At 34.9% G+C, this 16,209-nt stretch overlaps 1 protein-coding gene across 1 annotated transcript in view; it reads right to left on the bottom strand.

Moving 5' to 3' along the window:
- The window catches only part of nbeab (neurobeachin b), a 203,748-nt gene that overhangs the window by 144,376 nt on the left and 43,163 nt on the right, over window positions 1-16,209 (bottom strand). Inside the window, exons 4-11 of the mRNA XM_055028191.1 lie at window positions 13,646-13,746; window positions 13,455-13,550; window positions 12,548-12,669; window positions 10,597-10,723; window positions 7,738-7,857; window positions 6,592-6,738; window positions 919-1,116; window positions 609-742 (exon numbers count right to left, since the gene is read on the bottom strand). Coding sequence (XP_054884166.1) covers window positions 609-742; window positions 919-1,116; window positions 6,592-6,738; window positions 7,738-7,857; window positions 10,597-10,723; window positions 12,548-12,669; window positions 13,455-13,550; window positions 13,646-13,746 — 1,045 coding nt within the window. The remainder of the gene's footprint in view (window positions 1-608; window positions 743-918; window positions 1,117-6,591; window positions 6,739-7,737; window positions 7,858-10,596; window positions 10,724-12,547; window positions 12,670-13,454; window positions 13,551-13,645; window positions 13,747-16,209) is intronic.

Here is a 16,209-nt window from a genome sequence, read left to right as displayed (position 1 = left end):
AAAATGTACTGATTAGATATAGGAAAGGTTACTTTTTTGATGAAAACAAAGACTTTCAACATTAATGCAACATCTTCCCAGCATGAAATCAAGAACTTCTTAAATTCCAAATGTACACTGATCAAGGACAACAGTATACGAATGATCACATCAGACATTAATAGTGATTACAAGTTTTTGCAACCCAGTTGCAAACCAGTCAGGAAGCCCTTACTGGTCAGAATTTGAAACCGAAATGGGGCTCAACATCTACTGCATTGCAATAAGTCTAACATCTGCGTAATGCTGTCTTAGAGGGACATATTTCAATATTTTTCTTGCAAATCAAAATGCATGAGATACTCCTAGTCCTACATTTTAGCGATTTAATAATTTAAATGCAAATAAATTATTGCAACTATTTTCCTTTGTAAAGACCACAAAATGAGCCATTCAAACTCATACATCTGAACAAACTATACATAAAAGAACGCTGGATCCATAGAGTGAAACCTAGGCCCATTAGCAGATCCAAACAGAGAGTTTTGTCACCTACCATAGCGTCATGTATTTAACATATACTGCAGCAAACAAGGCTGTGCTCTGCATGGTAGAACATGTTAACCTACCAGACTGTAGTTTCCACCTGGCTGTCCTTCGACTGATGAAAGTCCAACTGAGCAAAAAGTGGAAAGAGTACCTGGATACCACCAACAGAGTGGATGGCACTGTGGATGGAGTGTGTAACTGTGGCTTTCACATCCTGTGAGGATAAAAGTAAAACAGAAATAGAAACATATGGTACAATATCTGCAAATAGACAAAGTCAGAATTTAAAAAATGAAAACAAGGTTCATGTTGACTGAATAAAAAAAAATAAACACATGAATTCATTATTGTCTCTGGCGGTGTGTACAGATTAAGAGTAATGCATTTGACCTGAAGCATAAGGGCGTGCGGTGAGTGCACAAAGATAGAGGCGTTTTCACGAGGTGAGGACTCCAGGCAAAGCTGTGCGTCAGTGGCCTTGGCGTTATAGGTGAAGGCGATAGAGCCTGCCAATTTGCCGTCGTACAACACCTGCTTGTGATGCTCTGCTAAGTGGATATCACTCTCTGACTTGAACTTAAATGTACTCTGCAAAAGAAAAAGAAAAAAAACTAGAGCAAATCAGGAAATTAGGAGATAAAAGGAAACACAGCACAAAATGCAAAGTTATTTTCTGCACAAGCCCCTTATCGCTTTCTCTGTGGTGCTATCTTAATTATAACTTGATGAAAAAAATTACTTGAGAATGAACTGATTAAAGTTGCACGAAAAAGGCAACATTTTGAAAATGCAATTTCTACACTGATCAGAACTGTCTTTTTTAATTTTTATCAATCCTTATTAGTGTAATCAGGCACAAAATACAACACAATTTACCATTTCAGTGATGCAAACCATTCTTGGCACAATTAACTGGAAAGCAGCAACATAGCGTAATGAAGCTGTGGTGCAACATTTCTTGACTTCACCTTAATGTCATTATCTTCTGCAAAAAAGTTGAATGTAATCTCACCTGTGTATCTTCTAAAAACACATTACACTGATTACATTAACATGTATTTTACAAAAACAAAGTACTTTTTGCTCTTTTATGTTGCTTAATTTTGGCTCTATTTCCCATTTTTTTCCCCCGGAGCAGCATCACTTGGTGCTCTGCAACTTCTACAACAGAGTAATGATGAGGAGGAACACAGCCTGACCAAATGGATTAAGGTTCCTTTGAAATTGATAAATGATCGTTTACTTGAGTAGACAATTTATGACAAACTTTTCTTGAATTATATCCAACAAAGCACTGTCATTGTGAATGCTCCTGTGCTCACTCTGAAGTGGCTACCAACTGAACATGTGAGTATTTTTCACTCTCTTAGTACTGAATGTGTCATTTAGGGTTTAAATATATTTGTGCAAAAGAAGTCAATTAAGAATTATCGGATATAATTGAAAACACAATCAAATTATACCTGGCAATATGCAATTAAGTTCTGAATTTTTGTAATTTCCCAATTAGAGGGAAAACTACAAAAGTTAAATTAAGTATTTTGATTTTTTTTTAGAGAAAAATACCTTTTTTCTAAAGTAAATTAACCATCAGACTTCTGGTTAATTTATGATGCCACTTTTAAATGTCCCTACCTTACAAATGGGGGATTTTTTTTTTTCTTTTTATATTTCAGATATGCCCATTGCCATATTACCTTCTGCTGTCTCAAGACACCTCATGAAAGCACCAGTCCAACTAGTTAATGGTTCAATAGCAGATTTAAAATAATTAACATAACAAATTGCTTATCAATGACCGAGTAGTCTTAATTTACTCAATCAATTATTTGTTGACAGATGAGCTAAAATAATTTGTCAAAGCTGTGAGAATAGACTATGCTTAACACTTAAATCAATTCCTCTAATCAGTAGAGCTGAATTATTAATGAATGCGAGAAATGTTTTCCATCTTTCTTAGAATTATGGGCAGCAAGCATGTGCTGATATAGAGATAAAGCTCTGCGGCAAGGAAACAACCATATGGTCCCAGAAGATTTGCAGAAAAAGCTTGTCAGAGCATCCTGCACCTACCTAAAATGTATCAAAATCTGTTATTTTTAGTTGAAGTTAGAACATAACGAGGGCTACTCGCTGAGACTGTTAGTACTTCTATAGAGGTAAATTTTCCCATAATTCTAACCTGGGAAAATGGCACTTTGATTTGGCATTAACTATACAAAGTAAACACAAAAACTAATGACCTGTCATGTTGCACTAATACGAAGAAACACCTCTGCATATTTTGGGATCACCCTGTATAAAACAGAAGTAGGCACTTAACCAAGAACAATTGCAGTGACTAGTTATTACCTCTGAAGTCGGAGCGTGGATCTGAAAACCTAATTTAAGAATGCCCGAGAGTCAAATCTGAAAACCAGTGGGAGATCCTAAATGGGCATGTTCAGAGACAAACTAAATTCTTAGCCTTTTATGCATGCTAAATGAATCTGCTTTTCAAAATTGGTTGAACACTTCTATGCGTTCATACAATTTAATGAAACATGAATCACGAGAAATGCAAATAACAGTTTGATTCTGCAGCTGTGTTCAGTGACAAGTTAATTAGTCTTAGAAATAAAAACTAACCAGTTACTATCAAAAGACTTCAAAATAATTCATATGCTATTTGTACTATTTCAAACAAAGTTGTTCATTTAATGTGTATTAATGTGAAACATCTGCTTGCATTAATGTAGCAATGGATGCCATCACCTAGCTCTACATCCCTGCATGTATTTCTCCAGAACATCAGAAACAGTAAGGATGAACTACAACTTCTGCTACACCACTTCTTACTTTGTTTCTAAAAAATATACATATTCTCCTCATTTGCTATGATCAAGTCCACACAGCAGCTGTTATGCATCTCATCATGTAGTCTCTAACATCCTTGGGTAGTTTTTTACTCATGGAGCCCAAGTGGCCAAAAATAACAAGCTCCAGTGCCTCCAATTCTGTGCAGGCACTGCTGCAGTGTGAAAATAAAGATCGCATGGGTTTTGACGATAAAACCTTGTGCCATGACAGCATCATTCCAGACCAGCCAGTCATTTAAAAGAAATAGGGCATAGTTCTCCCTTTTGCTCTGAGAGCAAAAGGGCATCCCTGAGCAAAGGCGAGCACTTGAAAAGGTTCAGAACCCGAGTGTTTTCTGTGGTCTGAGTGTAACAAGAACTTTTAAAAAATGTATGCTTTCAGAACTGCAATGTATATTCAAAAAGACATCATTACCAGTCCCAGTGTAGGTAGTTTACTGAACTTCCTAATTAGGAATAAGACAATACAATTACTCCCACACCAGCAAAAACTAGGTCAATACTTGCAGATGTAAAGTGTTTTAGGCTTTTTAGATGCAAGTAGATTCAGCCTCCCACAGAACTATTAGAGACGCATCAGATCAGTATCATAATCACTTAACAGTGAAGCAAATTGAAATGTAAACATCCAACATCGAAACTAAAGCAAAAATAAACAAGATTCAGCTTCCAGAACAGGAACTCCCGCAAAGGATAGTAAACCTGATCAATCAGATTCATTTAAAGATTTTTTTTTTTTTCTGTATCGACTATTCTTTGTAACTTCTGGTGTCTTGGCTGATTACACCTTCTGATCCAAAGTCTACACTGACACTGCATTTCATTTTCCTGAAAAGGGAAACAAGTCGGTCTCTTCTAGGGCACTTTGTGGTGCATGCTGCAGAGCAGCGCTGGCACAAATTCAAAGGGCTAATCTGCCTATTGTAGCCCACATATGGCAACAGAGATAGAGGGTAAGGACAGAAATAACCAAGTGCATCATTTGAAAACATGTAAAGTCATGGCTTAATTGCTTTGACGAGTCCAATCAATGATTAATACTTAGTGTGCAGTAAATCTGCCAGTGGAAACTTATGATGGATTGAGAACTTACAAGTGAAGGTTTATTTTAAAGTGTTATTTATTTTTATTGTACCATGTAAATCAGCAGTGTCAAACTCTTTAGGATATATTAAAAATCTAAATGTTCTTTAAGGGTCGGTTGTGCCAGAATATATTGATAAAACCCATTAAATTGTTAATAAATTAAGAAACAACTGTTTCTAAATTAAATATAGAACAACTTTTCACACAAGTTTTGTGGCGCTGATTTAGAAATATTTGTAATAAATTTTCATGATATTCACAATAATGTATGAGGATTAATGTGACATCCAATAAGGCTGAGGCAGCAGTCAATTATACCCAATGTTTTTGACCCAGTTTGAGAAAACTTTGCAGAAAAATCAGAAGAAATGTGGGAATTTGTTAATTTTGTGTGAATTTTGCAGATTTGTGAAAAACTGGAGGGATTTATTGATGTAATTTGGAGTCTAGAGGGCCACATAAAATGCTATGGCGGCTAGATTTGGCCCCGGGGCCTCGAGTTTGATGTGTGATGTATATCACACATCAAAGTCCCAAAATGACGAAAACAAAATAAAATTCACCTAATTTCTTAGCAGCTGTTTATGAAAAAATACACTAAGAAAACTGAAGCAACATATCGTAAGAAATATTTTCAAGCATGCTTTTGTCAATTTTAGTTCATACATTCTCAACATTTTCTTGTTAAATTATAAGTACATTTCTCAGGATGTTCTACATCCTTGGAACAAATGCAAAAAAACACCCGGAAATGCGCGTAATAAAATGCACAGAAGTCTTCCAGGTAAAAATCAAATTTAGCAAGCGGAATTTGTAGATTATTTTGTGTACAGGTTTTTGAGCTTCATGGCCACAAATCATAACATGCAAGAAAATGGTGGCCCACTGAAGCAATAATCTATATGTTCAGAAAAGCTAGAGAAGTTACAGTTGCATTCAAAGCACTGTAAAAGCAAGGGAAAGCATGTCAAAGATCAAACACAAATAAGGTAAGCAGAGATTTGAGGGAAAAAAAAAAAAAAAACCTCCCACATCAGTGTAGAGGTTTCATTCCAAAGACTGAGCCAAACTGCAATTTACAGCAATAAATGTGTGCTGTAATCTCCTGCATTAACGCATATCCCTGCAGCTCTTAATTAAAACAGGAAGGGCTCCTGACAGCTGGACAACTTCCTAATTATAGCAACCCACTAGAATAGATTTATTATATTCTCCATTACTTATCAGAGCTCCATCACTTACAGGTAATTTTCTTTATGAAAAGAAAATTTGCAGAATTGGAAAGAAAATTACCTGAAATAGGAATTTCCTGATTTTTTTTCATAAAGGATTTACATTAAAGTCATCTATGCGAACTTCGTATTGATTTAACAAATAAATGTAACATTTTAACATTAATACAAAAGAAAAATTTAGTGCAGGTTTCTTCATTCAAGAAGCCGTTTGAAATAGACTAGGTGAAAAAGGATGATCCCATTAATGAAAGGAAAGCCTACATACCTATAATCCAATTTTGTAAAGCTATAGAATGAGTTAAAGAACACTGTTTTTACAAAAGAGTCTATTTTTGCTTTTGTAACAAGATGGAAATTTCAGCATCAAAAAAATCCCCTCTGATATAAATTGTGAGACATTATGCGTTTGGTTTTGCAGTACCTTTCATTGACTTTTTGTCACAGAGTGCAAGTATTGAGTTTAAAGAACCACAATTCTCCAAATATCAGGGGTAAAAATGAGAGTGTAAAGAGAAGAAATAAACTGAACAATCTTGGCAGACATTTAAAAACAAATAAAACAACATTGAATTAAATATTAAAGAAGCTAAAACTGTCATAGTGTGAAAAATATTTGCAGCTCCTTTAATGGCAAGTCAAAGTTTCTCTATTCACATTCATGATTTGATGATTTTTAGTCCCTTTACTGAGTTCCTGCAGCTTTCCCCCTGCATGCCATGCTATTATTCCCAAGGAATAGGTAATTTATGCAGCCGTTTATCTGGCAGGAAAAGCAGGACATAAGGCAAGGAACTATGGGGCAGCGCTTCTCATTGATTACACAAATAGATGGATGATTCAGACTGCTTATATGTAATCTAATTTAGTCACCCACAAGCACATACCTTATAGCCTGGTCCTAGCTGATGAATTGCAAAAATCTGTGCCGGATTGAGAGCTTCACTGAATACGTAGACAGCTCCTAGCTGCCCACAGAACACTCTGTTTGCATCGGCTGTTTCTGAAGACCCGAGGAAGCACTTATCATAGCTCTGAAAGAAGAAAATGTAAAGGAAAGTGCATTTTGGAATGGATTATTACATCAAGACAGAAAATTGTAGCAATTTAGAAAAAAAAATGGCAAACACATTAATGATCACAGCAAAGTGTAAAATATGTAGACTATTTTTACAATTAGGATTTGTGTCTATCATATAGCCAATTTCTTTGTTTCATCTTAAAATGTGTAACCAGCAAAGCTTACAACATTCCATCAAAATGAAACCACTGAAACTAGTTTTTATTTTCTGTAGAAATAAATGAAAGGCAACACAAATTGTATGTAGATACAAGTGCAAAGACTGCAATTAAAAAGTATAAGTGCAACAAATTTAGAAATACAGGTGAAATACAAATTAGTCCAGATGTCAAAAAGCTCTTCATGAATCAGCATATATACAAGTCAACTTCAGATTTGTGGAATATACAAATACTTAAAGCCTAGAACACATGGTATATATAGTAAGATGTCTTGAAAAGTATAAAAAATTTGAACAGAAAATCTTGAATTTAGTCTTCCATTACTGGATTTAAATAGCTTTATTTTCTGCTACCAACACATTAAAAATATGCTTCACGGAATAATTATGTCTAATTGATTTTTTTTTCCCATTCAAATGACAAATATCTTCACTACAAAACAACAATCTGCAATGAGTGGAGCAAAATAGTTCTTGAACTGAAAAATGCGAATGCATACCAATAGTTTAAAACGCACATTTCAAAACATTTCATTCCTTCTTTTGCAAAAAATAATACATTTTTAAACCAGTCTGACAAAAAAAATGTGCGTTACTGCAGGTTCTTTGGGGCATTCGTGTTTAAAAATCCATCATCAACATTAAAATCTTCCTAATTACATAACTAAATGGAAAGTAGACCATGTCGTCTTGCTAAGGGACTTAAAATGAGCTTTTCATAATGAGAATGACTGGAAATGCAAAACGAAAGTTCCTGTCAACCATGTGTTAAAATGTGTTAGGAGTACTTACATCATTTGTGTTGACGTGCCATGCCATGTCCCCATAAGAAACGAGCTGTCCGTTTACATAGCATCTGATTTCACTGTTCCTCCAGCGGCTGTAGATGTGAACTATGCTGATCATATACCACTGGAGGTGAAGAGTGAGTCAGATTGAAAGGAAATGAGCTCCAGAGGTGTTCTTTTTCAAAAACCACATCAATCTTTCTCATTTTTCTTTTCACATTTAAAATAAAACAGCAAAGAGGGATCCTTAGACTTCATCTTTAGGAAAGAAACTACAGAGTGACTCTGAATCTTGATTTCTTTAGGCTGGAGCCACTATTTTAGTTTTGCATAGAGTTCTACTGTATATTAAATTGCTGTCATCAAGGAAATGTCAGTATGCAGAATATTGCAATTACAAAAGACTGCTTGGATGTCAAGGGATGTTTGTTAATGCTCTGAAGGCAAATGGCCAGTTGAACGGACTTTGACTGACATCACGAAACAAACATGCTGAAGATTTCAGATGAAAAATGTTTGACTTTTAAGCGGCAAGGAATTTGTGCTGAAGAAAAATGAGGAAAAGTGAGAAAAATGTGGATTAATCACACATTTCAATTTTGAAAATTGTTATTGCAATGTTCAACAATATGTTGCCTTCTTCCTCACAAACCACAAAACTCTAATTAAAAATAAATAAATAAATACTCTGGATGCTCAGAATGTGAAGAATATTTATTTGTCTTGAAAAAACATTAAAAATTCAATAAATCTATGAACTTCACAATTTAGGTGTGAATGAAAACAAAGTTCAGTAGATATTGATTTTGAAAAATTGTATTTTAATACTTAGGGATTGTTTGCTTCTTCACTCTAAAAGACTTTGTACTACTTCCTAAGGAAAACGAAAATGTACTACCTTTCTGCATTAGAAGTGAATAGATGGTAAAAACATGCAACTCTTTTGTCATCCAGAGTCAATTATTTATTAGTTCGACTGAAGAAAGGAGCTCTCTAAGCATAAAGGGAAAATTGTGTCAAAGAAGATTCATGGTTGAGCAGAAAAGTGAAGGCTGTCTGGAGAGCATTTAGAAACGCATTTATTCACTAATGTCTGAATCCAAAAATCAATTAAAAAGTTAATTAATGCACTTTGTCTTTGAACGGCTTCAACAATACAATACAGACATGGTGTCTCCTGGAATGACGCAAACGGCTTTCCTCAAGTGTTATGTGAAGCCTCTAATTGTTTCACATGTGTCAGGTGAGTTTTTCTGCTCCACAGGGACAGCAACACTGCCGAAACACACCGAAATAAATTAGGTTTGATTCTCTAATCCACATTTGCATGTGTAAGACTCCGGAGTTTTAAACAATTCAGGTGATAAAGAAACTGTTTTTTTTTTTTTTTTTAAATGACAGATTGAGGATGAGTGATAATGAATTTAGCAAAAACTGTTGGGTTGAAACAACCAACAAAATATCCTTAAAATGCTGGGGAGGTTTTTTTTTTTCCCTCTTTTCTTTTTTACCTAATTAAAATTTAATTTGAAGTCCCCAAATGTTTACTCCTACTGCTATTAGATTTGTTAATACAAAATACAGTTGTGGCAAATATTTTGACATTCCTGATAATGAGGTGAATGAAGCATTTAAATAAATGTGTTTTATTGCAAAGCCATAATGTCGAAGTGGAGAATTTCACCATAAAGAAAGTGTCCCTCAAGAACAAATGGTGTCATTGTAACAAAGTACCTTCTGTTTTTACAGAATAAATAGGCTTACAGTATCACAGATACTACGATAGTTATCACTGGGCACAAAGTGCTGTTCCAACTATTCATTCTGTTTCATGTCAAACCAAACAGAGGGATTTGTTGCCAAAAAGTTTCATTCTAGTTTCCTCTGATAAAAGAACTCATTTGCAATTAATATCTCAGGAGGGTTTTATCATTTTTATACATTTTGTTCAGTCATTCTTTGTCTTTATTTTGTTTTTTTGACAAATGAGCAGATAAATAAGACAGATAGATATACATTAGATATATTAGGACATAAAACATTTTCATTGTCATCTCTTCCAAACTTGGTGGGCATGTACTTAGTACCGTGGAAGATTTAGATGTAGTAGTTTAGTTTATTTTTGCTCAAGATGTCTTAGGATTCTCCCAAAACATGCAATAGTAGACAAGGATATAATTTTTTTGGGGGGAGAGGGAAATTTGTTTGATAAATTGCATCTTAGAAATGATGCCTAAGTTTTTCTTTACAAATGACAACAGATAGTTTTGTATGGTAATGTTGATGGTTTTGATTGTTGTGATTAGATTCAACTGATTGAAGTTATGGGTATAAATAGATCTGGACTTAACTGGTAATACTGACCGATTGTAGTGGGCAGTCTGTGAAAGCAAGAATCTACTGTTTGTTGCTGCCCTATAACATTGAGCTTATCTCAACTTATCTCCTCCAGTGTTCTGCTTACAATGTTTCTGCAATTATGTTTCCTCTAAATTGTGTTTAGAGGAAACATAATTATGGGATCTTTTCCAGGCTATTTGCTAAATGAAATAAGCCCCAGTATCGTATAAAATTTATACCAAAAACAAACATTAAGAAGAAATTAGAAGATCCCAGATACAGATTCAAGAAATAAAGCATAAATTACAAAAGACTATTGTTACATGTGCTGAAAAGTGTAAATGTCAATAACTCTGGCACCAATTATCAGTTGAAAACGGTGTTTATTATTTGCTAACAAATAAATGCACCCAAATTGAAGGTTGAATTATTTTAAAATTTTTCATTGTGAAACTGTGCTACTGCAATGAAGAATGTATTTATTTCAAAGTTAAAACTAAAATAAGCATCAAAACAAACATACCTTCCTGGGCTGAAAGTCATACTTCACACAGTGCTGGAAGCCTTTGCCTTTGGACTTCAACGATGTGACAATCAAACAATTTCCGACAAAATGCGCAGAATAGCCAATGCCTTTGTTGGTGCGAAAGCTGCAAGAAAACATTTAAAAACTTATTTTATGCTCAAAAATAATTTTAATCCAGTTTAACCCATTTGAAATCTAAGAAAAAGTTTAGACAAATGTATTTAAGTTACACCTTTTGTCATTTACTGTGTTCTTTTTGTCAAAATGTGCATTATGGTGCAGTTACGTTTTGAGACTCAGTAGACTGTTGTCTGAAATCAAGCACACAACAACAATTGAAAGCTGGTATTAGAACCATTTTAAAATGGAAGAATTTATAATTATAAATTCTTATATTATAATTATAATATTATTATAATTATTTTAAAATGTGACTGTGTGTCACTTCCTGGAGTAAAATTGTGAATTTCTTTCGTACTTTGAAGTATGCATAAAAATGCCAGGTTTTATTATACAGTGTTAAGTATAAACATAAACAGGTAATTCAAAGAAAAAGCCATTTAAAAAAAGAAACTTAAAGGCAATTCCTAAGCTTTTTAAGTAGAACTGATTTAAAACTAAAAACAAATGTCAGAAAAGACAAATTAAACTAAGATGTATTCAAATGTTGCATGCATCTGAATTATGTGATAATAATTATGGTTGTAGGAATATTTTGTCTAATCTTTTCAATCAGACATCACCAGATCATTTGACTGGAAATACAAACTGCATATAAAAACAAACAGTGCACAGGCCTCTCTGTGCAGATACAAACAGATTCCTTTTGCACATCTTTTATTCTGCTGACAGATGCTAAATTTACTTTTACAGTCTTAAGGCCTAAAGCTATTATGCTAGGCTCAAATACACATTGTAATGGTTCAAGAAACAAAGAGACCCATCACCAAAGGCATGTAAACATAGCCGTGTTTCGTACATAAAGACATATGGATCTACACACCTTTCTATCACAGAACTCTGAAACTCTGCTGGAGAAGCTTGGTCCGCCTCTAAAGAAGCAATTATTTTTTTGGTTATTTACAAGCCTGCTGCTGAGCTGCGAGGCACTCAGAGCAATGCATAAACAGGATTAGCTTGGCAGATCTAACTCTTTTGTGACTGTTAGTGTAGAATAGAAGGCACATATGAAAATCTTTGCTTGTGCAATGCTCCATGTCTTTTTCCCTTTTTGATTTGCAACATCAGAAAAACAGAGATCTACTAAGGCAAAGAGTTTATTTCGGTAAAACACTTAGATCCCCAAAAGCTGACGACAGCCAAGAGGTGATAAAGACCAAAGGGACTATTATCTCTGCCTAATCAGTCTTCCCTGTCAGACAGTTGAATCTTTCCACCTTTGTCCACTCTGATTCTCTTACTTGCCATCATAAATTACACTCTTTGACTTTAATGAAAATCTCTTCTACAAACAAAGAGAACAAGCCAGACAGTGCAGCAATTTTGGATCATTGATTTTTACAATAATTACCTAAATCTTCAGCAGAAGCTGTTATAGGAGCGTTTTGTGGTAATTATTCACATCTAAATGATTACCTCCGCAGTGTCTCTTAGCCCTCAGTAATCCAGCTGCAGTACTTAATTTCTACATCAGAATTTGTGGCAATATCTGGAAAAAAACAAGGCTATTTTCCTAAAGACGTTATAAAAATGTTGTATAAAAATGTGCGTGCGATAAATAATGTCTAAACTATTTCAACCTTGAAATACAACTTTCAGTCATAAACTGCTTAGATTAGACAATCAGTGTTAGTCACAAAGCATCAGACAAAACAAGGCTTTGTCAATAAAGCAACTGTTAGCTTCATAAGCCTCTGCAGGAAGAAATTCAACAGCAAAATTATTCAGGTGAAATAAAAAGAACAAGTGTGTGTTGGTGTGCTCTTACCAGTAGAGATATGGTTTGTCCTTGTCTACATTGATATTATTCAAAGGATCCATTCTGAACCAAGTGTTGAATGTAAACCCGCTCTGATAAGGCCACTTAGCAATGGGAGGTAAAGCAATTGCCTAGAAGAAACATGATAAAAAACATCATGAAGTAGCCAGGAAAGCTATTTAAAGTCCTTTGGTGTTCCTCCATACCAAGCTATTCAGAATATATATTTTGCAACAGTAACACTCTAGAATGACTTGGGTAAATATAAATAAGCCTCTGCAGGAAAAAATACAAAAGTATTGAGGTGCTTTAAAATATAACAAAGTGTCAAATGTCAAAGCCAGGTGTAAAAAAATAAATAAAACGGTATAATGGTAAGGACACATTGTTCAAATATATATATATATATATTTATCTTTTTTTTTCTGGGAAATAACTTGTCAATTTGAAAAATACAGAATAGCCTCTCCAGTGCTGTGGGGATGTTTTAATCAAATCATTCAGATGTTTAATGTAACTCAAATTCAATTGCAAAACATTAATCCCAGAGGGAAATTATATAAATGAATACATACTGCAGCCAAGTTTTAGTCTGTTAAAAATAATTGCAGCACTGAAGCTTGACTAAAATAACTTTGCCATTAATGTTTAAGATTTTCAGGAGTGTCTTAACACAGATTCTTAATATTTTAATCTACTTCTTTATTGGGTCAAACAAAAAAGCAAAATGCAAGAGAAATAAAGTATCTAATATTCAATCTTCTCACAGTTTATCTGATAGTTCCATTGGTGCCATATTTAGCTTCTTATCATTGAGGCACATAATATTTCTGCACGCCCTAAGTTGACAAAATACTTTTCACAAATATTTTTCAAAAGACGACATGTAATAAAATTATATAATAATGATGCTCACTGCTGCGCTGCGGCCAGGAAAGTTGAAGAAGATGTCCGGACCATGTCTCTGTGGCATCTGATTTAACACCGACAGCATTTTGATTGCATGCTTTGGCTGAATGTGTGTCAAAAGAGAGAATTATAATTTTTATTGTGACAGATTATACTAGACGACAGGAAACAAGATAGATTCATCAAGCCATCACTTACCCAAAGGCCACCTTCTCCTCGGAGCATGCTGAAGAGCAACTTCAGTTCTTTCACTGTGATGCTGTAGCTGGCCAATACACCCAACATATCCACGAGTAAGTCTGCCAAAAAAACATTGCAAGCAGACACAAACAAAAGGAAAATCATCAAAAATGCAGTTGAATTTTATACATACAACTAATCCACCTTGATCAGGAGATCCTCAAGAGGATGTGCTAATGCTGCTTGTTCTCAGACATGGCTCCTCTGTAATTCGCTCTTAGGCTTTGTCAGTGAAATTAAATTAAATAAAACACAAAACCTGTCAGTGAAAATCACACACAGTGCCCGTATCAATGTGTTAAACTCCCTACTTAAAAGTTAAAGTAACATTGCAGGGGAAGGCTAGTTTTATTTCAGATCTTAAACACATTTCAGCTAACACAAAAAAAGTAATTTCCATTAATTTCACAGTGGATCAAGAAAGTATTCACAGCTCTTCCCTTTTTCCACATTTTGATAAGTTTCAGTCTTATACCCAATTGTATTAAATTAGTCTTTTATACACACAAATACCCCATTATGATGACAATTTTGGGGGAAATGTTTGCAAATTTATTATAAACAGAAAACCAATAAATCACCTGCTGCTCCACATTTAGCAGCAATTACTGCCTCACGACTTTTTGAATATGATGCCACAAGTTTAGCACATATATCTTTAGGCATTGTTCTTTGCAGTACTTCTCCAGCTCCATAAAGTTGGATGGAAGACATCTGTGCAGCATCATTTTCAGATCTCTCCAGAGATATTCAGTCAGATTCAAGGCTGGACTCTGGCTTGGTGCCGTAGGACATTTAGAGTGGTTCTGAAGCCACCCCTTTGAGATCTTGGCCATGGATAATGACGTTGGGTCATTTTTATGCCCCATTCTGAGGTCAGGAGAGGTCTGGAGCAGTTTTTTTGTCCTGCACATAGCAGCATTCATCTTTCCCTCCATCCTGACTAATCTATTCCTGCTGACATCACCTAAGCATGATGCTGCCACTGCCATGTTTCACCTCAGGGATGGTATTGACCTGGTGATGAGCTGTGTCTGGTTTCTTCCAAACAAGATGCCTGGAATTCCAACCAGAGTTATTCATCACCTGCATGATTAAAGCCCTTCTCCCCTGTTGCTACATTAAGATGTCTGGCCAGGTCTGGGAAGAGTCTAGCTGCTTCCAAACGTTATTTATTTACCAATGGAGGAGGCCACTGACCTCACTGGGACATATGAAGCAGCAGAAATATTTCTCCTTCAAGACAGTCTCCAAGGTCCACAGACAATTCCTTTGATTTCATGCTTGGTGAATGACCTTTGACCTGAACGGTCAACTGTATATAGACAGGTGTATGTCCTTTCAAATTGAGTTCAATCAACTAAATTTAAAACATTAGCCAGTTGAAACATCTCAAAGATGATCACTGGAAACAACTCAATTCTGAGATTTATTGTAAATGACTGAGTGCACTGAACTGGGGACAGGGAGAGCCAGTAAAAAGACACACAAAAGGTCTTTCATGCGAGTAAAACTTTTGTTTTTCCAAGATTATGAAAACTTTATTTTTCCATTGTCAAAGAAAGCAAGTATTTTCTGGCTGTCAAGAGGTTTGTAAATACATTATTGTACACACATAAACACACTTTCATCCTGGTAAAGTGTGGATGTTTATTTGTGGAAATGCTAAGACAATCCTATCCTGACTAACCTGTCATTTCTGCATCTGTCCAATTGTTATATTTTTCTTAAAAATCAACAGTCACCTTGATCACTCGTACCCTTCAAGGGACCAGATGTCATTATGAAGCAGCTCTTGGAGACTTGGCTTTATTTTGACAACAAGCTGAATCTTCTAAGTGAATGAAGCACCGAATGAGAGAGTAATCTGAAATGAGTAATTCTGACAGTGTTAACATGTCTTTTGAAAATCTAAACCATATTTTGCCATCGTCCTTGCTGAAAATTTACTCTTACGCTAAAACCTGTTATTTTCATCACAACTGAATTGTTGTATGTCTTCTTCTTTTAGCAATCCCAGAGTACAAATAACGTGAATCTTTGTCAATAAGGAGACACACACCAAGATGTGATTTGAGGTGAATTTTTCAGAAAAATAACTGGAGATTGCTGTTTTAACATGAACAGATCATTGGCAGCTGCAAATGATGGACAGTGGAACCCATTACTGTTAATTTTGCCAAATCAGATTTTTCTATGAATGTTCTGAAGATGCTGGCAGGGCTGTAAATAAGTCAGCTTTGTTAGGATTTGGAGTTGGAGCCAAGAAGTCTTGTATTTTCTGAATTCAACACTTTTTTAAGGAAGCCTGTGTATAAACATCAACAAGACGAGGATAGTTTCTCAAATAAGGATCTAAATTTAAGTAGCATCCTGTCAGTGGTATTCAATACTGTCACTTGTTCCAACACGGTGGATAACCTGTCCTCCAAGAACCACTCATGATCCCTAATTGATGTCTAGAACAAAGTAATTAAAATACTGATTAAAAATAAATTATGTAAATTGAACCAAATAAGTTC

Source organism: Poeciliopsis prolifica, unplaced genomic scaffold (genome assembly GCF_027474105.1).
Source record: "Poeciliopsis prolifica strain line A6 unplaced genomic scaffold, Auburn_PproV2 SCAFFOLD004, whole genome shotgun sequence".
Taxonomy (NCBI): Eukaryota; Metazoa; Chordata; class Actinopteri; order Cyprinodontiformes; family Poeciliidae; genus Poeciliopsis; species Poeciliopsis prolifica.
Note: the sequence above shows the minus strand (reverse complement) of the source record. Positions and strands in the feature narration are given on the sequence as shown.